Source organism: Copadichromis virginalis, linkage group LG10 (genome assembly GCF_057382275.1).
Source record: "Copadichromis virginalis isolate Kocher_CV1m ecotype Utaka linkage group LG10, C_Virginalis_male_GT1.1, whole genome shotgun sequence".
NCBI lineage: Eukaryota > Metazoa > Chordata > Actinopteri > Cichliformes > Cichlidae > Copadichromis > Copadichromis virginalis.
Genome location: NC_140627.1, coordinates 18,097,615 through 18,121,477, shown reverse-complemented (window position 1 = coordinate 18,121,477; position 23,863 = coordinate 18,097,615). Strand labels below are relative to the sequence as shown.

Here is a 23,863-nt window from a genome sequence, read left to right as displayed (position 1 = left end):
AAATCTGAATCTTATGAAATTCAAATACAGATTTGTAGCACTGAGATACACAACATATTCATATTTTCTTCATTTCATTATTTTCATATTTATTTTTATGCTCTTAATCCAAGTTCTTATACACACCTCAAAAAAATTAAAGGAACTATTTTTAATCAGAGAATATCATCTGGTCAGTTAAGTAGCACAGACAGTTGTTAATTAGTTTCAGCTACTTTGGTGTTAATGACATGAACAGTAGGTGCAGTGTCCAACTCATCCAGGGTGAGGGTTTATCAGAAGGTTTGCACAGGCTCAAGAGCATGGAGGAGATTACAGGAGACAAGCAGTTACTATAGGAGAGCTGGACACGGTTGTAGAAGGTCCTTAACCCATCAGCAGGACCAGTATCTGCTCCTCTGTACAAGGACAAACAGGAAGAGCACTGCCATCCTGTTCCCGTTAGGTCACACTAATGACCTCCAGCAGGCCACTGGTGTGAATGTCTCTCATCAGAAATAGACTTCATGAGGATGGCCTGAAGGCTCGACATCTTTTAGTGGGCCCTGTGCTCGCTGCCTGACACCTTGAAGGTGATTGGTATTTGCCAAAGAACCCCAAAATTGGTAGGACCACCACTGTGGTTTTCATGGATGAGGGCAGGTTCACCCTAAGCACATGTGACAGATGTGAAAGGCTCTGGAGAAGACGCAGAGAACATTATGCTGCTTGTAACATCGTTCACCAATGGAGAGACGAACAAACCGTGAAACCATTGTTAGACCCTACGCTGGTGCAGTGAGTGGCCCCCACCCTCAGCTGACATAAATCCAGTAAAACACCTCTAGGACATCATTTTAAGTCCTTGTGATGCTGTTATGTTGCACCTCAGACTGTCCAGGATGCCTTGGTCCAGATCTGGGATGAGACCCTCCAGGACACCTGGCGTCATCTAATTAGGAGCATTCACCGACATTGTCAGTCAAGAATACAAGAACGTGGGGGCCATACAAACTACGGAGTGTCTTAAGTTGCTGCAATGGAATTTCGGCAAAATGGAAAAGCCTGTTGCATCATTTTTTCACTTTGATTGAATCCTCTGTAGGTTAATACATTTCATTTCCGTTAGACAATCCATTCATTTCTTACACATTACCCAGTCCATATCCATATTATTATTTAGCATGATTTTTTCCCACAGAGATCTGTTGCGTTTTCAAACTGTTCCTTTAATTTTTTTTGTGAACACTGTATTAAAAGATTTGTATCAATAACACATCTTCTTTGTACAGAGGATACCATTTATGGTCTTTTCATTAGGTCTTTTCAATCATATTTTATTCTTTTTATGCTTTTGTGCATCGTACTCACCATTCTTGTTGCTGGTCTTTCTAAAGGTTCGGCCTCAGGAACCATTCCCACCACTGTCCTCTCTTACTCGGACTACATCTCCCGTCCTGAGGAACACAGCAGCCTCCTTCGCTTCAACAAAGGTGACAGGGAGAAGCTGTGCCGCGTGGTGATCATAGACGACTCCCTGTACGAGGGAGAGGAGAGCTTCAACGTTACTCTGTCACTGCCTGTGGGAGGACGTCTGGGAATGCACTACCCCACCACCAAAGTTAACATCTTGGAAGATACGGATGATGGTAATGCATTCTAATAATAGCTTTCTAACTTTATCTTTTTCAGGTGATCATTTCTAGAAGTTCTAAGAGCTTCATAGAGAAAACTTCAAAATCTATTTGTGGTCAAACCATTTTGCTGCCAGATGTGATGTACCGTAACCTGAATCACAGCGGCTGTGGCGAACTTTGCAAAAGGTTCTTGTCTCACTCCAGAGATTTAGAAGATTTGATTTATTTCAGCTTGGCTTTAATGTTAAAGCACACGTGCTTATATGCACTCTTTCAAACAAGTGCATGGATTTCTGTTGTTTTGAATTTTCTTCAGAGCCCTCATATCACAGAATTTCTCTTAATTATGCTTGTTTCACAGACTTAGCGGGTGTTAAGGCATGCAGGATTAGAGTGCTGAAATAGACCCTGCACTCACAGCAGACAGATGGAATCAAACTCCTGTCACGCTGCTATTCTGACAATTTTTAATTACAGTCGAGAAGCGAGCACAAGTCCGGTGGGACTGCATTATCACACGCGTCCCTTGTCTGCTTTCATCCAGTTACAGAATCACATGGACCAAAGTAGATTAAATATTCCGAAAGCAAGAGAAATGTGTAGATGATTTATCTGGGGACTGACATGCCTGCTGGGAAATACCTATTGCAATCTTTATGCATTCTCCACCATCTCACTATTCTGCATTGATTTACTTTAGAGACTTCACGGTGACAGAATGATGTCTGTGCTCTGGATTTTTTTGCTAAATGCCACCAAATCGATTAAAAAGTGAAAGTCGGTAAAAGTCACAATTTTTGTATCTCTTTTGGAGATAAGGCTGTAATGTCTATAATGAATTTGGGTCAAATACCAGTGATGTAACAAAGGCCATAAAGACAGTCTTCATTCCCTTTATGCACAACGTGGTTCTCAGCTTACACGCTTGTTGTTCAGACACCCATTTGTCATCTATCTGGACAAATACAGGCTGGCAGATTTAAAGCAGCAGAGTAAGAGCCAACGTTTTAGGACAAAGGAAAAAGTCAAATCAAAAAAATTTGTAAGATATATAATCAAGCTGAGAACACATCCTTACTCATTTTCTGTAATTTGTGGCAAGGCTCTTTATTGGGTTTAAGATTAAAATGTAGAAAAATGAAGTCTTATTTTACAGACATTTTATAATCTTGCTTTCCTTTTAGTCTTTCATTTTGTCATGAGCTGTTTGTATCACAGAGGCCTCATCATGCTACTGCCAAACAGCAGCCTGGGATAAATAAAACAATGACGACTTACAACTGAGAACTCATTTAGGGATACAAACAATTGTGCCAAATTGACTGACTGTGCATATGTGCAGGGAGGCATCTGGGGGCTAGTTAACAAGAAACATGACACATGGTCTGATTGGTATTAAATTGTCAGAAGACTTCAGACTTGGTGCTGAGTTCAAAGGAATGGAAATGTGTTTGTGAGAGCCCAACTCCAGTGAGAGATTATGTGTCATTTTTAGCCTCCCAGAGGATAATACGCTGTCTGACAGTGTTCTAATACCTGCACCCAGGCAGTCAAACTGCAGCCTCATTTTCTTTAGTGCAACCTCCAATTGGCCAGGAAAATAGTGAAACAAGAGTTTGCAGCATGTGTTTACTTGTGTCACATGGTTCCTTGCATCTGCATGGATGTTTATGTGTGAAGGTAAGGTAAGGTAAATGGTGAGAAAAGCACTTAAAGAACACTTAAGTGTGACTGGTAGTCCTCTCTCTAGCCCCATTTTTCCTTCCCTCAGGTTAGAGTCAAGTTCACCTGGCTGCTCTCCTTCCATCTATTTATCCACTATACCTCTCTCTCTCTCTCTCTCTCACACACACACACACACACACACACACACACAGGGTTTTCTCACTTCATCTGAGAAAAAAAGTCCCAGAGATATCTGCTTGATTTAGTACTTTATCAGATTAAACTCTACAGTACCTGTCGCCCTGAGTGTTGCGCTCTGCATGGATGCTCACAAAGTGAGTGTTGTCATCTCCTTGTACCCTGCCAAGGAGAGACGAACGCGCAGACTTTTCGGATGGGTGCATATGGCCACAGCTGAGTTTGTAGAATTGTAGATTAGCTCTGAGTATCTCTTGGAAACCCAGGCCTTCATTTCAATATTAGGGCAGCCTGAGTGTTGGTCACACCAAAGCTGCAGAATACCTCTGGCTATTTTGTACGCCCTGACTGGGGTGAAACAGTCGGGTTACTTTGCATTTCAGAAGGTGAACTTAGAACAGAACTTAGAACTTAGAGAGTTTTTGTTTGTGCTGCTATCAGCAATACTATTTTTCTACAGTATAAGTCTTCAACTACCCATTATTTCTTAATTTTTTTTATATGAAATATGACCACTGAAATTCAGTTTGCATGTTTACTGAAATGTGCCAACATGCACAAAGGAGCAGATACTGGTCCTGCAGTTGGGCTAACAACCTTCTATTGGTCCGTCCAGCTATCCCACAATAACTGTTCATCCACTGGACTCTCCTCCATGGCCATCTGGCAACAGCACGTATTGATGTGCCATCCTGGATGAATTGGACTACCTGTGCAACCTCTGTAGGGTCCAGGTGTCATCTTATGCCAACAGAAGTGACCCAGCCAAATGCAAAACTAATGAAAAAAAAAACATTCAAAATAGATGAGAAGGGGGAAAAAATATCAGTGACTTCCACCTGTAAAACCACTCCTGTTTTGGGGGTTGTCTCATTGTTGCCCCTCTAGTACAGCTGCTAAAGCTGATTAACCTCCTCTGCTGTTTAGCTTACAGCACTGTTTTAATCAATATCCCAAAAGTTTAATTGACTTGATGCTATATTCTGATTAATAAGTGTTCCTTTAATTTCTTCGAGCAGTCTGTGTGTGATGGGGTTTGGTCCAAGTTTTGATGGTCTAGGAGGAGAAAAAAGAACAACAAAAACCAACAGATTTCACAGGTGCCACTGTAGAAAACCTGGAGGAGTAGGTGAAGGCTGCTGAACGGGCATGGGTTCAAATGTGAGCCAGCCTGTTCCCTGTGTGTCACGATACCCTGTTTTAAGCCCGTTCCACTATTCTAGCTGATAAAAGCTAAATGCCAACAAAAAGACAAAGGTTTGTTTATTATAGTTAGATATGACCTACCTTCTTAATCATTCCACGATTCGATATGACGTTTATTACCTAAAAGCCTCCATACCAAGTGAAATACTGCATACAGACAGTTTGTATTAGCGAGCCTCCTGCAAAAAAGGGCCCATTCTTTACAGGACAGCTGAGAATGTACTATAAACTGCATTTAAAGGTGCAGTGACACACAAATGGCTACAGACACCCACACACTGGTAATTATCATAATTTGGCTTTACACCTTCCCCACACACTTCAGAGTGCTAAACCACAGGCGTTGTCCCAGAGGGGAGAGAGAATTCATTTCTCATTCATCAGTCATCACTCACCTCCCTCTTGTGGTGTCACGCAGAGGGGAGCGCAGTCAAGACATGTGTGAATACAGACATGTTTATTAGCATCTTAGCAGAAGTGTCCTCGCTGAGCACAGAAGGAACTGGAGCCAGATTGCTTGCATTTAGTGTTTAAAGATAAGCTACACGTCCACACTCTTACAAGCCCCTTGTTTATCAGTGTTTACGGTCAGACGTTTTTATCCATGTGTTTTTCCTACCTACGCAGTCTGTTACTTTGCTTTTACTCTGCCTTTGTGCAAATACACACATTCTGTTTGCAGTGATGCATCTGTTAGATAACAGTGAGTGTGTAGGAAGAAAAGGTAAATGAGAAAGACAGATGCATTGAGGAAAGAAGTCTTTGGATGGGGCGAGAGAGGGCACAGGCTGCACTTGATGTGCAATACTCGCTGGATGTTATTACCCTGAGCTGTCACTTGTTATGTGAAGCTGGCAGTCAACATGCAACTGCAGATTTTTTTTTTTCTCGGTCCCTTTGTTAAGTACTCCACTTAGCTTTTGTTATGTGGCCTAGTTAAAGTATATAAATAAAATATGAAAGTTCATATATCAGTAGAGTAATATTCAGAATAAAAAAAAAATCTCTGGCTTGTTAAGTATTTGATCGAGACACGAAAACACAATAACACACGTGCTATTTTTGGATTATATGCCGGAATATAAGAAACAGGCCAGTTTAAAATGGAGACAGAAGAACTTTTATTCTGTCACTTTTTATGACTCAACGCGGGTGCGAGGGAAAGGGGTGGGGGGCGGCTTGTGAGAGATGAAACTGTCAAATACACACTGGACTGCCTCCACTTTGCTGCCTCAGGAAACAATCCTAGTTCAAACAAGCCTTTGAGCAGTCTGGGGGGCCGCATTCTCTTTGTCTCTCCATCTCACTACTTTACAGTCAGGGGAACAGACTCACACATACACACACAGGCTTTGTTTCAGTGTTAACAGCATCCATATTTGTTAAAAGTACTTAATTACTCTGTCAGGAGAAACAATTAAAATAAAGAAATGTGTGGATTTAAGGCCGATAGATGTTGAAAGGTCACACTCCCCTGCAGTTTAGCTTCAGACTAATGGCCTGCCGCTTTTTGACCGTTCTGTCCAGCTACTGGCTATACAAATGAATCATGCCAGGCTGCAAGTGGCTGCTGGAGATCTATACAGATCTATAGATTAGTACCACTGCTGATTTAGCTCATATATGCTACGTCAGCTGTCAAGTTAAAGTATGAAGAAAAAATGTGTGCTGACCTTAAAAGTCCCCAAATACTGAATATCTCAGAGTGTTAATATTTAAAGAAAATAATGAGTCAACTAATACATTTAACCTCCTCAGATCCAAACTCTTCCACGGCATGCATTTTTAATTTCTCTTTGATACTTGGGCATATTGGGGCCAAATGAATGTAAAAACAAAGAATTACCAGATTTTTTCTTTACCTTATTTTTGTTTTTAAGAACAATAAGAGCCACATATGAGGATATTTGTTTAAAATTTTGATAGAACAGTAGCAGTATAATGTCCTCGTAAGTGGATATCAGGCCCATGTAGAGCAATTTTTTTTTAATAATTTATTTTAGTCTAAATAACCCAAAATGTGATATCCACATATGTGGACGCCAGGTCCTAGGAGGTTAAAGACAGAAATCATTGAAACTAAACGGATATTATGAAGCTGTAGTCTGGAATCAAGAACCATTAATTACAGCCATTTATTTATTTATTGTCTTTTCTCCCCAGTTCCTGTGTTTTACTTTGGGGAGGTAGAGTATCATGTGGATGAGAGCGATGGGTACGTGGAGATCAAAGTGTGGAGGACGGGAACGGATTTGTCCAAATCTGCAGCCGTTACTGTCAGCTCTCGCAAGGCAGAGCTCGTTTCTGCAGAAGGTGAGCTCCCATACAGTTAAAGTATTGCTTCTGACAGATAAGAATAATTGAATTGACCAATAGCATTATTTGTCATTTACCTGCATTCTGTTTGTCTGTATATTTTATTTACAGCCGGTATTGACTATGTGGGCATCAGTCACAACCTTGACTTTGCTCCAGGCGTCAGCACGCAGACGTTCAGGGTAATCATCCTGGATGACCTGGGACAGCCAGAGCTGGAGGGGATTGAGAGCTTTGAGCTGGTCTTACGCATGCCAGTGAATGGCATCCTGGGAGAACCTGGAAAGGCTACAGTCTTCATAAATGACTCAGTGTCTGACTGTGAGTCACTCTATATTGCTGAGAATTTTCATAAATACATTCATAAAGGCATCTTAACTTTATGTTTAATGTGATTAACTCACACGGTCAAAGTGTTGGAAATGCACTGGGAACACATTACTGTAGGAAAATGATATTAGCATTGAGCTAGAGCATCACTATCCAGCCTGTTTTTTCTGTTCTTTATATTACTGATAATAATATAATAAAAATAATGATATTTGTTAATATATGTGTATAGAAATATATAAATAAGCCTTAGAAAGTTTGTCAAACTTCTTCAGATTTTAATTTGGCTGCTTTAGTAAACGCAAAGTTATAATTAATTTGTCACTGTGTGTTCATAGTTCCACTGCAATCATTACCACTGTTAGCTTGATGTGACAGCTATGTTATTTGATTTGGTCTTTCATTTGCGGCTTATTCCAATTCCAGCAAGGGAGAAATTATCTCTGCGTCAATCTTATGAAATGACTGAACTATCCTGTTTGACTACAGTGCCAAAGGTCCAGTTTCGTGAGTCGGTGTACACTGGAGAGGAGAGCGACGGCCAGATCACAGCAACAGTGTACCGCAGTGGTGACATCAGACATAAATCTTCTGTCCGCTGTTACACCCGTCAGGCCTCTGCGCAGGTCGCCTCAGACTTTGATGAGCGGCCAAACACAGATGCCTCTGTCATCAGTTTCTTACCAGGTTCTTCAGTAACTGCACTGTTACATCATGCATGCTTTCCTTAAATTCTTTTGTTCCCTGCGTTCTGAAAGCTGACACCTTTTCAGGTGAATAAACAAGTTTCGCAGAAATGTAAAAAGAAAGAAATCCACATACTCCAATACTGCTTTAACGGTTCCCTTTTTTTCTTGTTTTTGTTCTCTTTAATTTTTTTTTTTCAAACATACTCAGCATGCAAACAGCTTCCTTAAACCATTGAGGGACTGAATAAAGGGAAGAATAATTGTATAAATAAGATTTTATATCCTCTACAGATAAAAGAAGAGTAGAAGCCTTTTTTCTTCCATTTCAATTTCTTTGACATGTCACATCTTGTGACACGTTTTGCTGTACATTTTAGGCGAGGTGGAGAAGCCGTGTGTTCTGTCTCTGGTTGATGACACGCTGTATGAGGATGGAGAGGAGCTCCGGCTGGTTTTAGGAAACCCGAAGAGCAATTCACATTTTGGCGCATCAGTTGGAGCTCTAAACGAGACGCTTGTGAAAATCAAGGATACGGCAGACAGTAAGTGGAAGAAAGAAGGCAGAGGTTGAAAAAGGTCAGAAATTAACTGCTTTAAAAAATAGAAGCCGATGAAGAGCACTGGCTTTGAATATAACTCGCAGAGAAAATAAGTACACCAATACATCATCATTCTTGATGACCATGTAGTAATTACAATCAAATTTTTGTAGAATATTGTAGAATATATGTAAAAACACAACACAGTGATTTGCAAATCTCAAAACCCCTATTTTATTCACAACTGAGCATGGAAAGCATATCAAATGTTTAAACTTCTTTTAATAGACATCTAATAAACATCTGGGAACTGAGGAAACCGGCTGCTGGATTTTAAGGAGAGGAATGTTGTCCCATTCTTATCTGATATAGGCTTCTAGCTGATCAGCAGCTCTTCCTATTTTTAATTTCATGATACACCTAATGTTTTAGTTGGTGAAAGGTTGGCACTCCAGGCAGGTCAGGTCAACACCCATACTACTATAAATGCTGTTAGACAGTAATAGCTGCAGACATATGCAACGTATTCCCTGAAAAAGACATTGTCTAGATGGAAGCTTATGTTCCTCTAAGACTTATAAATAAATGTATATAACTTTCAGCACTGATGTCTTTCTAAATGTGCAAGCTGCCGGTGCAATAGATGCAGGATTTTGAATTGAGTGCTGACACAAGCTGGATGGTATTTCTCCTCTTCCAGAGGACGAGGTTTACCACTTTCAATGATTTACCACATTTTAAATACATTTTTTATTTAAAATCCATTTTGAACTGGTTAAATGTTCTTTAACCATCATTTGTGGACGGCACAATGAACTGTGTTTAAAGACGATGATTTCTGGAAGTGTTTCTGAGCCCATGCAGTGATTTGCATGATAGAATCGTGCCTGTGTTTAATGCCGTCCACTCGGAGGCCTGAAAACTACTTGCATCCAGATTCTCTGAATCTTTTCATGATATTATGCACTGTAGATGATAATATATATTTTACATCTACACAATTTTACGTTGATGAACAATATTCTGAAATTGTTCTACTATTATTTGGGGGGGGGGGGGGGGGATTGCACATTGAAGAACCTCTACCCACCTGTTCTTTGGAGAAACTCTCGTATCGTGTTTCTGACCTGTTGCAAAATGTTCCTCCAGCTGTTTCTTTTTTAGCACTACTTACTTTTCCAGCCTTTTTTTTTTACCACTGTCTCAACTTTTTGAAGACACGTTGCCATCAAATTCAAAATAAGCCAATATTTTTCATGTAATAGTAAAATATCTCAGTCGAAACATCTGATATGTTTTTTATGTTCTACTCTGAATAAAGCATGAATTACTGCAAATTATTGCATTCTGTATTTTATTCACATTTTACACAGTTTTCTGATCGACTTGGAACTGATGTTGTAAAAGTTGTTGCATACATTTCAATGAGTTTGCTTTACATTTTAATTCTGTCCACCTTAGAACCCATCATCCGTTTTCTGGACACCAGGTTCAGTGTTAATGAACCAAAGGAAGCCAGCGCTGTAGCCACTGTGAAGATCCCTGTGGTACGAGTGGGTGACACATCAAAAGTGTCGGTGGTTCGCGTTCACACTAAAGATGGGTCAGCTGTCTCAGGAGAAGACTATTATCCTGTATCTCAAGGTAAATCCCACATATATCCTCTTATGGTGTGATATGATTAAAAGCTCCAGATGCATAAAAGAGCTTCAATGCAGTGCACAGTTCTTTTTTTGAACTGCTATTAAAGACCAAAAGCCGTCTTCCTCTCCTCATTCCCTTTTCTCAGCACGTTAGTGGCGTTGAAACATGTGAAGCAGAACGTTCAGTAACTCACTAATAAATACAAACCTCTACAGCACCATTAGTAATCACGAGATACACCAAATTTGCACTTAATGACCTACACATATCCTCCTGATTGATTTCTATTATGCATTTGCGGCAGCCAGAGAGGTGAAACAAGGGTCCCTATAGGAATGTTAGATTAATGAAAGTGGGCATAGGGTTTTATTTGGGCAAGGGTCATTAATTTATAATTTTATCTCAAATGGAGAAAGGTGATTTCTGCTATAGTCCAGTGGGAGGTTATGTAATTTTTAATAAAATTTCAGCAGTCTTCATGTCAGCAGGATGAGGTCTTTTGTTCTATCTGTTCAGCTTTTAGCCCAAAGTGAACTTTTCTAAGCTTAATCAAGGCTTGAAATATTTATAGAATACATTCAGTCAATTCAAATTATACCTGCCTACCCACCGTTAAAATTTCCCCACAGTTTTGAATCATACAGCCGTGAATTTCTCATATTGCACAATATTTTCTCGCCGCAGCACATTTCTAATGCAAAGCTCTATTACTTACCGTGCAAGGAGATGGACCACCTTTGGCACTATGCAAATAGAAACCTGCAATGCTTTTTAGCTAAGTGATATATTCTTCTGAAGCAATAAAATGTGCATTGGGCTAATCTGCGAGGCCTTTTTATTTCCTGTAAAAATGTAAATTTGGCAAAAAAGAGGTGGAAATCTGGCCTTGCAAGTCGATTACTTTTATCTCAGGAAAAGATATCGATCGGTGCAGTACACTTTCCCTAATAACGATCTATTTGTGCTATATCATGTACATTTTAAACTGTTTCCCTGATGATTGTGTTCTTCTATATTTGTGTGTGCCCAGTCCTTGAGTTCAAGCAGGGGAATAAGCAAAATGTGGTGGAGGTGCAGGTGCTTTTTGACGGAGTCCGAGAAATGAGGGAAGCGTTTACGCTCCATCTGAAGCCTGATGAAAACATGGTGGCTGAAACTCAGGTCAGAAGTGTGCGCGTGCTTAACCGCCACAGAGCGATCACACAAAATCCAAACTGACGGCTCAGGAATTTAAAGCTTAATGAAAACGTAAAAGATTAAAAGCTTTTTTTTTTCTGATTTGACCCATATTTATCCAGGTCAGTCCCAGTGAGATCAGGGATCTTTTTTACAAGGGTGTCCTGGCCCAGACACCGGCAGCACTTTACTGTAGTTGCAACCAAGAGGGCAATGAAAACATTTTGCAATGAATAATAGATTATGTTAAAAAAAAAAAGACAGAAGAAGTGAGGAGAAGTAAGGAGTAGAAAGAGAAATAAAAGGGGAAACAAAGTCTGAAGAGAGAAATGTCCAAGAATTTAAACACATTCACTGATAACTCGTTACTCAGAAACACCTCTGTATCAGTACTCCTTAAAGCTCTTTTTCTGAACCAGGTGACTAAAGTGATCGTTTACATCGAGGAGATCAACAGCATGGCTGATGTCACCTTTCCCTCCCTTCCTCATGTGGCGTCGTTGCTCCATTACGATGATGTCGCCAGGACACAAGACAGCCTCCACCCACCAGCCGGCTATCCACTCATCTGTGTCACAGTGAGTCACGCTTAAATGGTATTTAGGGACACAAGTGGCCCTGGAGGAATAGTCTTGCTCACTCTACGACAACATGCCTTCTAGAAACACCTGGGAGAGATCAGCTTAACAGAAAACAGTTACATTTATTACGTTTTCTCCAGTAACGAAAGTAGCATTTTTTTTCCTCAGGATCAAACTGTCCACCAGGAATCAGCTATTCTGTTCTTAAAATAAACATTACACAGCTTGGTAGGCCACAGTCGCCATGCTCTCATACACAGGAGAATCTCTGCCACTCTTGAAAACGTGTTCAGTGAGAAACTTAAATGGATTGTCGTGATGTGTTAAGTCATTTGCTCCTCAGGTGACTGCTGAATGTGGCTAGAACTGTGTATGTGTTTGCATGTGCGAGAGAGAGACAGAGAGAGTGCACGTGTGTGTTTATTTTCGTGCAGTGTGGTCAGCTGCGTAGGAGGTTCCCTGGAGAGGCAAAATGAAGAAGTCTTGTCGAAATTGAAGTGTTGAGTGCTGTGGCAGGAAGCTCAGTGTCAACAGGTTTACAAAGGAAATCTACAGAATCTATTTGAGGTTTAACCCTCGATCCAATATTTGTAGCTTTCTAAATATAAAAAAAATATTTCCAAGACCACAAATGTGAGAATATAAACCACTGAAACATCTGGATTTCCTTGCCAACCATCACTTACTCGTTTGTATTATCTGTCTCCTTCTTTCCTCTGGCATGTACTGTATCTTTCTCCATCTCTCTGCTGTCCTTGCTTACCCACCCACTCCTGCTAAATTCCTTATCCATCCTCCAGGCTTGCAATACAAAATACTCAGATTATGACAGGACGGGCTCTATCTGTGTCAGCGAGCACATCAACAACACCTTGACCCGCTACCGCTGGCTCATCAGTGCCCCAGCTGGCCCTGATGGCGTCACCAGTCCCATGAGGGAGGTGGACTTTGACACATTCTTTACATCCTCCAAGATGATCACATTGGATTCAGTCTACTTCCAAGCAGGCTCCAGGGTCCAGTGTGCTGCTAGAGCTGTTAATTCGAACGGGGATGAGGGCTTAGAGCTCAGCAGCCCCGTTGTCACAATCAGCCGGGTGGAAGGTGAGGACTGAAAAATGAATTAAATCTTATCTGGGCCTGATGTTTCCAGGTGTTTTTTGGAGAATTATTCTACAAGAATCGCAAAAACAACCTACTATACATTACAGCTTTGTTCAGTCGGGGCAACGTTTGATAAAAAAGGATTGGTATTCAATACTTGGACAAGATGCTGAATCCCCAGTCATCCCCGCACTCGTACTCACACTCCAATTAATGCATCAGAGCAAATGTGAGTGCTATATTAAAACTCCTTTGCCTCATTGACCCACATAAATGTTTGAATGAGGCTTTTATTAACAAAACTCTTTGAGTACTCAACATGGGTAGAAAAACATGTTCTTTAAGTACCATCATTGACAACACAGATGAAAATGATGAGCTGGAGACAAAGGTGGGTTGCAAAGCGGCTTGCATGCAAGCGGGAAGCAGCAACTGTACGCAGGCTGTGGCAGTCTAAATAGGGATCCCCATATAAGATTTGCAAGCTGGATCCACAGCTGAGCAATCCGCTGACTTGGGTCGGTACTGATATAAGGTGATTAAACTGCCTGAAGTTCAGTATTTTTATCTCTGAATTATGATTTAAATTATTTGACAAGTATTCAGATCTTTAAGTAAAAATATTAATGCCAGCAAGGAAACTAAAAAAATAAAGGTTGTAATCACAATGGTACTTGATCAAATTAAGTAAGTCTTATTGCTGTACTTAATTATAAAACAAAAAGCGCCTAATTGAGAAAACGGTCCGTGTCCTCTACATATGTTGTAGTTTTAAAGAATAATTTATTGGGTAATTGATGTAGTGGAATTTTATTGTAGCTGGTAAGATCTGAACCAATTTTACACATTGTTTAATTTGCAACTTTGTCCTATTTTAAAAGATTAATCAAGTGGCATACAGACACACACACACACACACACACACACACACACACACACACACACACACACACACACACACACACACACAGACACACACCCACAGACCATTTTCATTGGTTACAATAGCCCTAATGAATCATAATCCAATGCAGCTACAAGCTATGTGCAATGAGGATGGGTCAGAGCTCTCACTCGTTTCTCAAATGGGAAAGAAAATAATAATAATTTTTGCTGTTGCTATGCTATCACTTATGCCGCACTCATTCCACCTACACATCCCAAATGGAACAAGTTCAGACTCACTCTCTCAGGGTGGTCACAGGGTATTCTTAGAAATATGGAAATCACTATATGACTCAGTAGTAGTTCGGGCAGGTTATGAACAGAAAGGGATTTAAGAGGATATAGCATTTGTAATGTGTAAAAAAAAAAAAAGAATAACTACATAAGGATTTATCACATGTAATTAGCTGTAAGCCATTGCCAGTTACTATATCTTGCTTTCTCTAATGTTTTGTAACTGTCTTGTGTCTATTCCTGTGTTTAGAATATCTCTTCTCTGCTCTTCTGTCATTAAAAGGTATGTGTCAACCACGCAAGATGGGCACTGTTGGTGCCGAGCCTTTCTCTGCCAAGCTACGCTACACTGGAGCAGACGACCCAAAACACCCTAACCTCATCAAAGTGACTGTCACCATGCCTCACATAGATGGTATGTAGGAGCTGAAGGCAGAGCTCGTACCACAGATGAAGTGAGGTGTAATGTAGTGTGTGTAATATTCACGTCTGGGGCTCCTCAGGAGCGTGACAGCCAGAATATAGATCTCGCCGGGTTGTACCGAACCTGTAGAAACCCTCCAGCACACCTGCTACTTAACAATCCTTTCTTGATTTTTAATCAGTTTCCTTCTGCTTCATCTTTTTACTTCTCCTTTTTTATGCCCACCCCTCACCCCCCATCAGTTTTAACTGTCTATATACTCTTTCTTTCCTCTGCATTACTTTTTTTTTTTCAATAATCGTTTCTCTCAGTTCAAATATCAAAGGTAGTTGGGCACGCTCAAAATCAAAAATGTCCTTGTCTGGCAGGAATGCTTCCAGTGATCTCAACTCGCCGCCTCACGAACTTTGAACTGACTCTCAGTCCCGATGGAACCCGGGTCGGAAACCACCGCTGCTCTAACTTGCTTGACTACACCGAGGTCACCACAGCTCACGGCTTCATCACTGCATCGACGGGCAGCCCTGAGAGCATGGGGGACCCTGCGCCATATCAGTTCAGCAGCTCTCTGCGGGGGAACAGCACACTGCGCTTCTACAGGAACCTCAACCTGGAAGCCTGTCTCTGGGAGTTCACCAGCTACTACCACATGTCTGAGCTGCTTACTGACTGTGGAGGCACCATAGGGACTGATGGACAGGTGAGTCTGTTTGCTTGTGTACCTTTCTCCACAATGCATAAATTCCAATCTGGGCTTTGCGTGTACATCTGTTTGACTGTTCTCCTTTGTGAGTGTTTGTGCTCACCTGTATGCGTGCTTGCCTGTATGTTCAGTTTATTTGCAGCCTTGTGAATGAGGAGGACACCCAGACTCAATGGCACCAGAGCTGTTTGCCTGCATTTTATGTCTCATTTGCTGTTTGTGTGTGTGTGTTTGCCAGTTTTATACACAAGCATTTGATTGACAGCTTTTAGTGTGAAGGTAAACACACACACACATAAAACACACACACTTATACAAAGAATTGCCAACCTGCCAGTCCGTCACTCATAAATACTCAATACTATTCTCAACACAGAGCACTAAAGCTTACATCCGCATGAAATCTCTGAGTCCTGGGCATCTACACCAATATCCCCAATTCTTAGTTACCTGAAAGCTTTTCTAAAGCTTTTTTTGGTACTTTTACTGGCTTTCTGTTGGACTCACTACCAAGTCAAGCACTACATTCAATTTTGGCAATGTGGCAATCTGTCATTTATGTGCTAACAAGCTTCCAGTTGCTGTTTTCTGTTGTTGCATCATTGCAGCAGATGTTGCAAATGTTGTGATGTTATAAGGACTATCCTCTTGCTTCCTGTTATTGTGGAGACAGACCCTTGCTCCCTTGCTCATGTCCTGCTGTTCGTTAGTGTTCCACTGGCTTTTTATCTGGGAGCTTCTTGCTGTTGATCAGACTGCTAAGTGTGTGTGTGTGTGTGTGTGTGTGTGTGTGTGTGTGTGTGTGTGTGTGTGTGTGTGTGTGTGTGTGTGTGTGTGTGTGTGTGTGTGTGTGTGAGAAACAGCGATGGAGAGGGAGAGAGAGAGATAGAGAGAGAGAGAAAGGGAATTATAGATGGAAACATGAATGTACTTGTCCCTAGTCATAGCATGCAGCAAACATCAATTAGCTGCACATGATGCAAGCCTTCCACTAGTGTCTAGTCCATGTCATTTGTAAGGTTCCTCAAGGACTGTGGAAAGACAAAAAGACAGGCGCTACCATGCAGCTGCTCATATCAAAGAGCACAGAAAAAAAATGTAATAACTCAGAAATCAAACTTTTGCCTGAGTTTTGGGTGAAAAAATCATGAGCTGTGATTTATTCTTGCTTTTTTTCAATAACAGCTTTGCTTTTCTGTGTAACTGCTAGGTTATTTTGTTCTTTGTGGAGTGCGTGTATTTGAAAAAGTGGAACTTTGAATGCCCAAGAAAAGTGCAAGAAAATGATTTTTCAAGAAAGTAAGGAAAGAATGGCTAATTTTAGGAAGCCGTTGTAGTGAAATTGTGGACAGAGCGAGTTTGTTTCTCAATCAGCCAGCTTTTGATTTCCTTTTTCAACACTGGTTCAGTGCTTTGCATGTAAATGCTGTTTTAGAAATACGACTGGATTTTAAATCATCTGTCCTCAACTGACAAGCAAAAGTTGATCAGAAAAAGAAAAGACAGAACAAAATTTTTTTGTTACGGAATCATTTTTTGCTTCTCGTAGTTTCTCGCATCGTTTAATCTCCCCTCTGAATCCACTTCTGTTATTGACTATGCAAATCGAGTAATTTTCCCTTCAAGCCAAACAATGATAATTGACTACAGTTTCAGCTTCTGTCAAACTGAACTATTTTGTGTTTTTTTAAGGAACATAAAATAGTTCAAAAGCTGTGAAGTCAGACAACATTGCTAAAACAAAATTGGTGAACAGAGACACCTAGTGGTGATTTTGTTTTGTTGTTACCAGGGAACACTGGACATTGCATGTATCTTGTAGCAGCAGAAAAAGCCAAATGTAATTAAATCACTTTTAAATACTTGGAAACATCCTTCACATCTTTATTTCATCAATGATCAACATGAATTATAAGCTTTGAAGTGTTTGGAAAACCTTTAAAAAACAATGCAATCCCACACCAATGCCCACTGTGGTTCTTGGTGTACAACACAGGAGTTTTCTGCATCTCTGTAGAAACACTGAGTGGGAGTGAAAGAGTTCAAACATTAAACACCTTGTGGAGGAGAACAGTGTGTTCATCTGTTACATCTTCTCTGCACTTATTATAGCTTACCGACCTACAATCGCCCTTTAATCTGAAAAGATTTTACCTCTTTTCATCAATGTTGAGGATTTCTGTAGTGTCTTTTCACCCTTCAATTCAATAAGCTTGTTTCATTTTAAAAAAATCAAATGACCAGTTCTTCATTGAAACATCTTTACAGGTGCTGAACCTGGTGCAGTCCTATGTGACCCTGCGTGTGCCTCTTTATGTATCGTATGTGTTCCACTCCCCTCTGGCTGCTGGTGGCTGGCAGCACTTTGATTTACAGTCCGAGCTGCGCCTCACCTTTGTGTATGACACGGCCATCCTCTGGAAGGATGGCATCGGCAGCCCCCCACAGGCAGAGCTACACGGTATGTCACCAAGACAGAAAGAATATTATAGCTTGTGTTTTTGTTCTTGCACAGGATACTCTCCACATCAACAAGACCAGCTCTTGCAAAATTCAGAATGTGTATATTATGTGTGTGTGTTTTTCAAGGTGCTTTGTATCCTATGAGCATGCGCATCAATGAGCAGGGACGTTTGGTGGTAAACTTCCATACCAAGGCTCACTTTAGGGGTCTGTTTGTGAGGTCTCATTCTTCTGGGAGAATAAAACGATCTGGTGAGACTGAAATGTTGTCATCGTATCAGAATTGTATTCTGGGACCATTATTTTAGTATAAAGTATAAAATTTGCTCTCAAAATTACCCTGCAGTCTCAATGTCATCCATGGTGATGAGTGTGGACCACACTGGCCTGACATTTAATCTGACCTTAGTGAGAAGTGAGCCCACCTACAACCAACCAGTCCAGCAGTGGACCTTCACCTCTGATTTTGCAGTAAGACTGCATGAAACGTTTAAATGCCACGATGTAATCTGAGACATGTAGTCTGTTTCAAAGCAGCTACAAGGGCAGATGCAGACTGATGTTTTTATATATCTCCCCGCTGCTGCATATAGGTGAGAGACTACTCTGGTACCTACACAGTGAAGCTGATTCCCTGTACAACATCCCAAAATATGGAATACACCGTTCCACCTGTATGCAGTCCCAGAGAACCCGTCACCTTTGATCTGGACATCAGATTCCAGCAAGTAAGTCAGCATCAGCTAAGATTAAGATTCAAGAGTGGCATGTTTCCTCGTTGTAGGAAGGATTTATTCATTTGTATTCATTTATTTATTCCATTCTCTGTCTCCAGCTGTAACTGGCAATCTGTCTTCTTTTATGATGCTATCACTTTCTAAATATGTGCATACATTTTTAGGTGAGTGATCCAGTTGCAGTAGAATTCAGTCTCAACACTCAGATGCTCTTGCTGTCCAAAAGAAGCCTATGGCTTTCTGATGGATCCATGGGTTTTGGACAGGAGAGTGATGTTGCCTTTTCTGAGGGTAAGGCCTATTAGGTCCCAAGATTTACAGAATTATACTAGTAGAACTATACTAGTCTAAAATATTTCACATTGCTTCTGTCAGTTTTGTAAAGGAAATGTTTACCTTACATGCAGACATAGGGTTGCTTCAAGTAAATGATTTGCTTTATATTATTAAAAGAAAATATCGTATGAGATTTTAATAAAAGCATTTAATTTAGAGTTTTGGTTTGGTTTGATTGAGAATAATTCTTAAAGCAGTGGCAGCAGATTATGCATCTATGGTTTCTTTTTTGGACAAAAATGACAATACAATTTTAAAAAAAGGTACGATTTAGATTTTACGTTTGTCTTTCCTCAGGTGATACAGTATACGGCCGTGTCATGGTGGACCCTGTGCAGAACCTGGGAAATTCTTTCTTCTGTAGCATCGAGAAGGTGTTCCTCTGCACAGGCGCCGATGGATATGTACCCAAATATAACCCGACCAAGTTTGAATTTGGATGCCTGGCAGACTCCCCTTCATTGCTGTATAGATTCAAGATTCTTGTGAGTATTCTTGTTTTCTAATGATAACATTTCATTATGCAAAATAACATTTAACAATCTTCCATCCCTTTTTGATTTTCAATCTAAAATACTCCACCAGGACAAGGCTCAGCCGGAGACTCGGGCACGGGCATTCGGCGATGTCAGTTTTAATGCTGTATTGGCAGCGGACGATCCATTGGCCATGTCACTCATCAGGCAACCAGGGTCTGATGGCTTTAGACTGGACTCTGCAGCCATGTTTCAGGTATCCTATATGTTAATGTTTCCTGAAGCCAACAGTTCATTTTTTGTATGAATCAAAAGCTACAGAAATAACCTGAATGACAAAGTTGTGAGGCCCTGCAACTTTGCAGGATATGAGGAGAATAACATAATCCTGATTATGCATTTGTGATACTTTTACTTGGAGGGATGTAAAAAATCTCAATCTTTAAGAAATTACTTAAATTAGGGCCAGTAGAAAACTGACTATAAATTGGCTATAGATACCAGATTTTCATTGCACTAGTTAAGTTTGAACAATTAAGGATTACAGTTTCTATTTTATTAGGTGTCTGGTTTTAGTCTTTGTGTCTTTTGCATCAAATTAAGGTGACTATAATTCTAAAAATATCCATCATTTTTACTGCTTCTTAGGTTGCTGCAGGTCGTGAATGGTACATTCACACCATCTACACAGTTCGCTCCAAGGAGAATGCTAACAGAGGGATTGGAAAACGCAGCTTAGAGTACCACTCTGTGACTTCCACAAGCAATGATGTGGCCTTGACCCCATCCAGTTCAAAAGGCCACCGCTGGAGGAGGTCAGCTGCCAATAAAGTTCCTGAAATCGCTGAAGATATTGGAGTGGATAAGAACCGTGGTACTAACATCATGCACATAGCTCTGGATCGCACCAAGCGTAGGCCAGTGGGGCCAAATGAACTCTTTGCTGATGGCCTGGAACCCAGGGAGCTGCATGCAGATGACGAAGAGGAGGGTCTGGTAACTGTGGTAGGGGCGCTGATCGGCCTCCTGCTAATTGTCCTCATTATTGTCTCCATCGTGCTGGTGCTCAGATCCAGACAGAAGGATGGGAAGGAAGGATGGAGGGAGGGCGTGCAGGAAGTGGTGAAAGGGTCTGTCAGTACAGAGCCCATGTTGGTGGTGAGGATGCAAGACTGCCGCAACAGCTCAGAAGTCTGAGCAATGAATGCACGGACAGACAGATGGACATGTAGGAAATATATGGGAGCTTTTATAAGTTTTTCTTTGGAATATCTTAAAAAATATATTTAAAAAATGGCATTAAATTGCTTTCATAACACCAAAACTCAAGAGTCATCACGTATGGTATTAAGTGTGCCTGTAAATGGGGGTGTGCTCTACAGTACAGAATATATACTTATCACTGCAACAGCAAAACAACAACATTTTTAAAAAAAAATTATTTAATACTCAGACTTGTCCTGCAAGTAGCGTAATACTGCTGTGCTCGCTGAGTGGCTTTGTGGTGTTAAAGTGCCTGAAGCAAATACATCCCTTCAGGACAGTCCCAGTCACCCAGTGAACATTTACGATAAAGCGTCACACAGGACAAGTCGAGAGCTTTAGCGCCGCGGGTGTACCTCCGGGAAAGGAGGCTAGATATTAACGATATGTGCATCAGAGGAAAGAATATTTCATCTCACAAAGAACGCTCTGATGTTTCCTTAAAAAATATGAATGATAAACTATCCCATCATTTCTGCAGTATGCTGAGGATAAAATAGGTTAATGTACACATGCTGTGCAGCTGAGGTTGTTAGAAACTCCATCCACTGGTGGGAGATAATAGAAAACAAAAGGTAAATACTGGACTTCTGTGAACTAAGTGTTTGGCTGCAAAACTTTTGCTGTATGAGCACATTCATGTTAAATCTGGGGTGAACTGTGCCTTTAAGCCTACAGTTTAGTCTTAAGATATTTGTTGGGGCAGTCATAAAGACAAGATGGCACCACTTGTGTTTTATCTGTGAATTAAACCTTGCAAAACTCTTATTATCAAACTCCAGGAATTGAAAACAACTACTGATATAATTTAATGTTTAATCACCAGCTAAACTTTTTTTTTATTCCTCCACCATATCTACTGTTCCTCATCATGTTTACCATATACCGAAGAGTGTTTTCCTGCATGTATTTGGCATCTCTGTTGCTCCTTTTTATTTTAGTTTTTTAAATATTACTAGTACAGTTTTGACACTTTAGTTTTCAGCTCATCGCTGCGTCTGATAGCACAATGTTCACTGCTGTCACTGCTATCCTCACAGTGTTGTTGCTCTGTGTTTTTCTAATACTTTCTGTCATTTTGAGGGTTTTTTGTTTGTTTGTTTCTTTATTTAACACTGATTGAGGTACATTTGTAACGAGACACTCATCTCAGGAGTTATTTCTTTTACAAAGAATGGACTGTGTGTTATAACACAATTTACTACTGCTGACTGGAGAGCTCTCAAGAGCCACTTTCAACGTGTGTGTTACACTGCTAATAAGTGTGGTGCTGTGAACATTCAAATACTGTATCCATATCCAATGACTTAATCCCCTGCTCTTCCCACATTATGTTCATATTACTTGTCACTAGTGTTGTGTGGGATTTCAGTGTTCTGACTCATTTTGTTTTTCCCAAACAAATGATGCAAAGAAAATAGCTGCTCACAGATCAGTATGTCACTATGGAAAATATCACATTTGAGACTTTTGATATAATCTCATAATTTTGTCGATGTCACTGGTGAAGGTTCTTGTTTATATGTATTGTTAAAACTATGTCTTACTCTGCTATGAATATACGACATGCTGATGTAAGTGTTCCTGAATATTTGTCTTCTTATGGTGTTGTTAGTCATCCTTGTATAATTATTTCTACTATTCATCAGGGTTAGTTGATGTGCTGGACATGAGCCGGAAAGCAGCTGAGGTGTGAATCCTCGAGGTATGTCAGGATTTATACATCTGATTGCCAGCTGCGTATGTGTTTGTATTTTTCTATTTTTCGTTTCCTTTTTTAATTCTACCCTGATGAACTTGGAAATAACACCATATTTGGTATCAAATGCACTTTTCTGCATCGCCTCCCTCACACGCCACTACTAGCTATGCAATGTAATGTATACCCCACAGCCAGTTATTCCCATAATATGACAAATTTAGCACAATCAGACTTGATATTTACTTTGTGTCTTTTTATGAATGGGTTTTTATGTATATGTATTTAAGAATAAATACTGTTTACCGGTGCCTTTTGTTATTTTCATTGATTTAATCAGTACATTTAGGTTTAGAGGTGGGGTGGATCATATGAACTTTAGCGGCTTTGATACTCGATTTGACTTCACTGCTTTGAGACTGAGAATGCTTTCCCCAAATTTGTCTCTGTCATGTTAAAATCATCTGTTTTACTGGTTTATGTTCATAGAAACAAAAACATATAGTGGAGGAAGTAATTATTTGATGCCCTGCTGAATTTGTAACTTTGCTTACTTATAAGGAAATGAACTCTCTCTCTCGTTTTTATAGTAGTTGATAGAATATCAATTAAAACTAAAAAAAAACACACATTACATATAAGTTGGTAATTTATTTGCATGTCTTTGAGCAAAAAAAGTATTTTATCTCCAAGCAAAACATGACTTAAAGCTTGGTGCAAAAACCATTGTTGGCAAGCACAGCAGTAAGATGTGTCTTGTAGTTGGTCATCAAGTTTGCACATATCTCAGGAGGGATTTTGGCTCACTCCTCTTTACTGATACTCCCTTAATCCTTCAGGTTTCTTGGCAGCCACTTGGCAACTTGAAGCTCCAGGTCTGGAGACCCTAATGCGCTTCTTCTTTAGGCCACTTCTTTGTTGCTGAAAAAAAACATCCATCACTAACCCATCTTCAGTGTTCCGGCTGAGAGTAGGAGGTTCTCGTCCAAGATTTTACACTACATTCCCCCGTCACTAGTCCCTCAATGCGGTCGACGTATAACTTGACCAGAAAATCAACCCCAAAGCATAATGATTCCACTTCTGTGGACTTGACTGAGGGGATGGTGTTCTTTGAGTCACACTCAGCAGTTCTCTTCCATCAAACATGATGTGTCAAGTTGATTGCAAGCTGATCGAGTAGAGCTCGATTTTGGTTTAATCTGACCATAGTACTTTCCCACAACAATTCTCTGAATCGTTTAGGTGTTCACTGACAAACTTGAGTTGGGCCTGTACATGCGCCTTCTTAAATGGGGGACCCTGCGGACGCTTCAACATTTCAATCCAGTTATTCATGTTATACAGGAAAACATGTTACCAGTGGTATTCTTGGTGGCTGTGGTCCCAACTGCCTTGAGATCATTAAGCTGCTCGCTTGTAGTTTGGGCTGATTCGTCACATTTCTCATAATCATCCTCACCCCATGAGGCAAGGGCTTGCATTGGATCGCCAGACTGAGGGCGGCTGATAGCCATTT

General features: G+C 40.4%; 1 protein-coding gene across 1 annotated transcript in view; it reads left to right on the top strand.

The window, feature by feature from the left end:
* Positions 1-22,654, top strand: part of frem2a (FRAS1 related extracellular matrix 2a) — a 79,379-nt gene extending 56,725 nt beyond the window's left edge. Inside the window, exons 6-24 of the mRNA XM_085470373.1 lie at positions 1,377-1,628; positions 6,849-6,998; positions 7,113-7,322; positions 7,821-8,018; positions 8,398-8,562; positions 10,021-10,203; positions 11,234-11,364; positions 11,799-11,957; positions 12,761-13,064; positions 14,527-14,658; positions 15,036-15,367; positions 17,639-17,831; positions 17,960-18,085; positions 18,180-18,304; positions 18,427-18,561; positions 18,735-18,861; positions 19,204-19,391; positions 19,492-19,638; positions 20,031-22,654. Coding sequence (XP_085326499.1) covers positions 1,377-1,628; positions 6,849-6,998; positions 7,113-7,322; positions 7,821-8,018; positions 8,398-8,562; positions 10,021-10,203; positions 11,234-11,364; positions 11,799-11,957; positions 12,761-13,064; positions 14,527-14,658; positions 15,036-15,367; positions 17,639-17,831; positions 17,960-18,085; positions 18,180-18,304; positions 18,427-18,561; positions 18,735-18,861; positions 19,204-19,391; positions 19,492-19,638; positions 20,031-20,579 — 3,806 coding nt within the window. The 3' untranslated portion in view covers positions 20,580-22,654. The remainder of the gene's footprint in view (positions 1-1,376; positions 1,629-6,848; positions 6,999-7,112; positions 7,323-7,820; positions 8,019-8,397; positions 8,563-10,020; positions 10,204-11,233; positions 11,365-11,798; positions 11,958-12,760; positions 13,065-14,526; positions 14,659-15,035; positions 15,368-17,638; positions 17,832-17,959; positions 18,086-18,179; positions 18,305-18,426; positions 18,562-18,734; positions 18,862-19,203; positions 19,392-19,491; positions 19,639-20,030) is intronic.
* Positions 22,655-23,863: the final 1,209 nt, after the last annotated feature.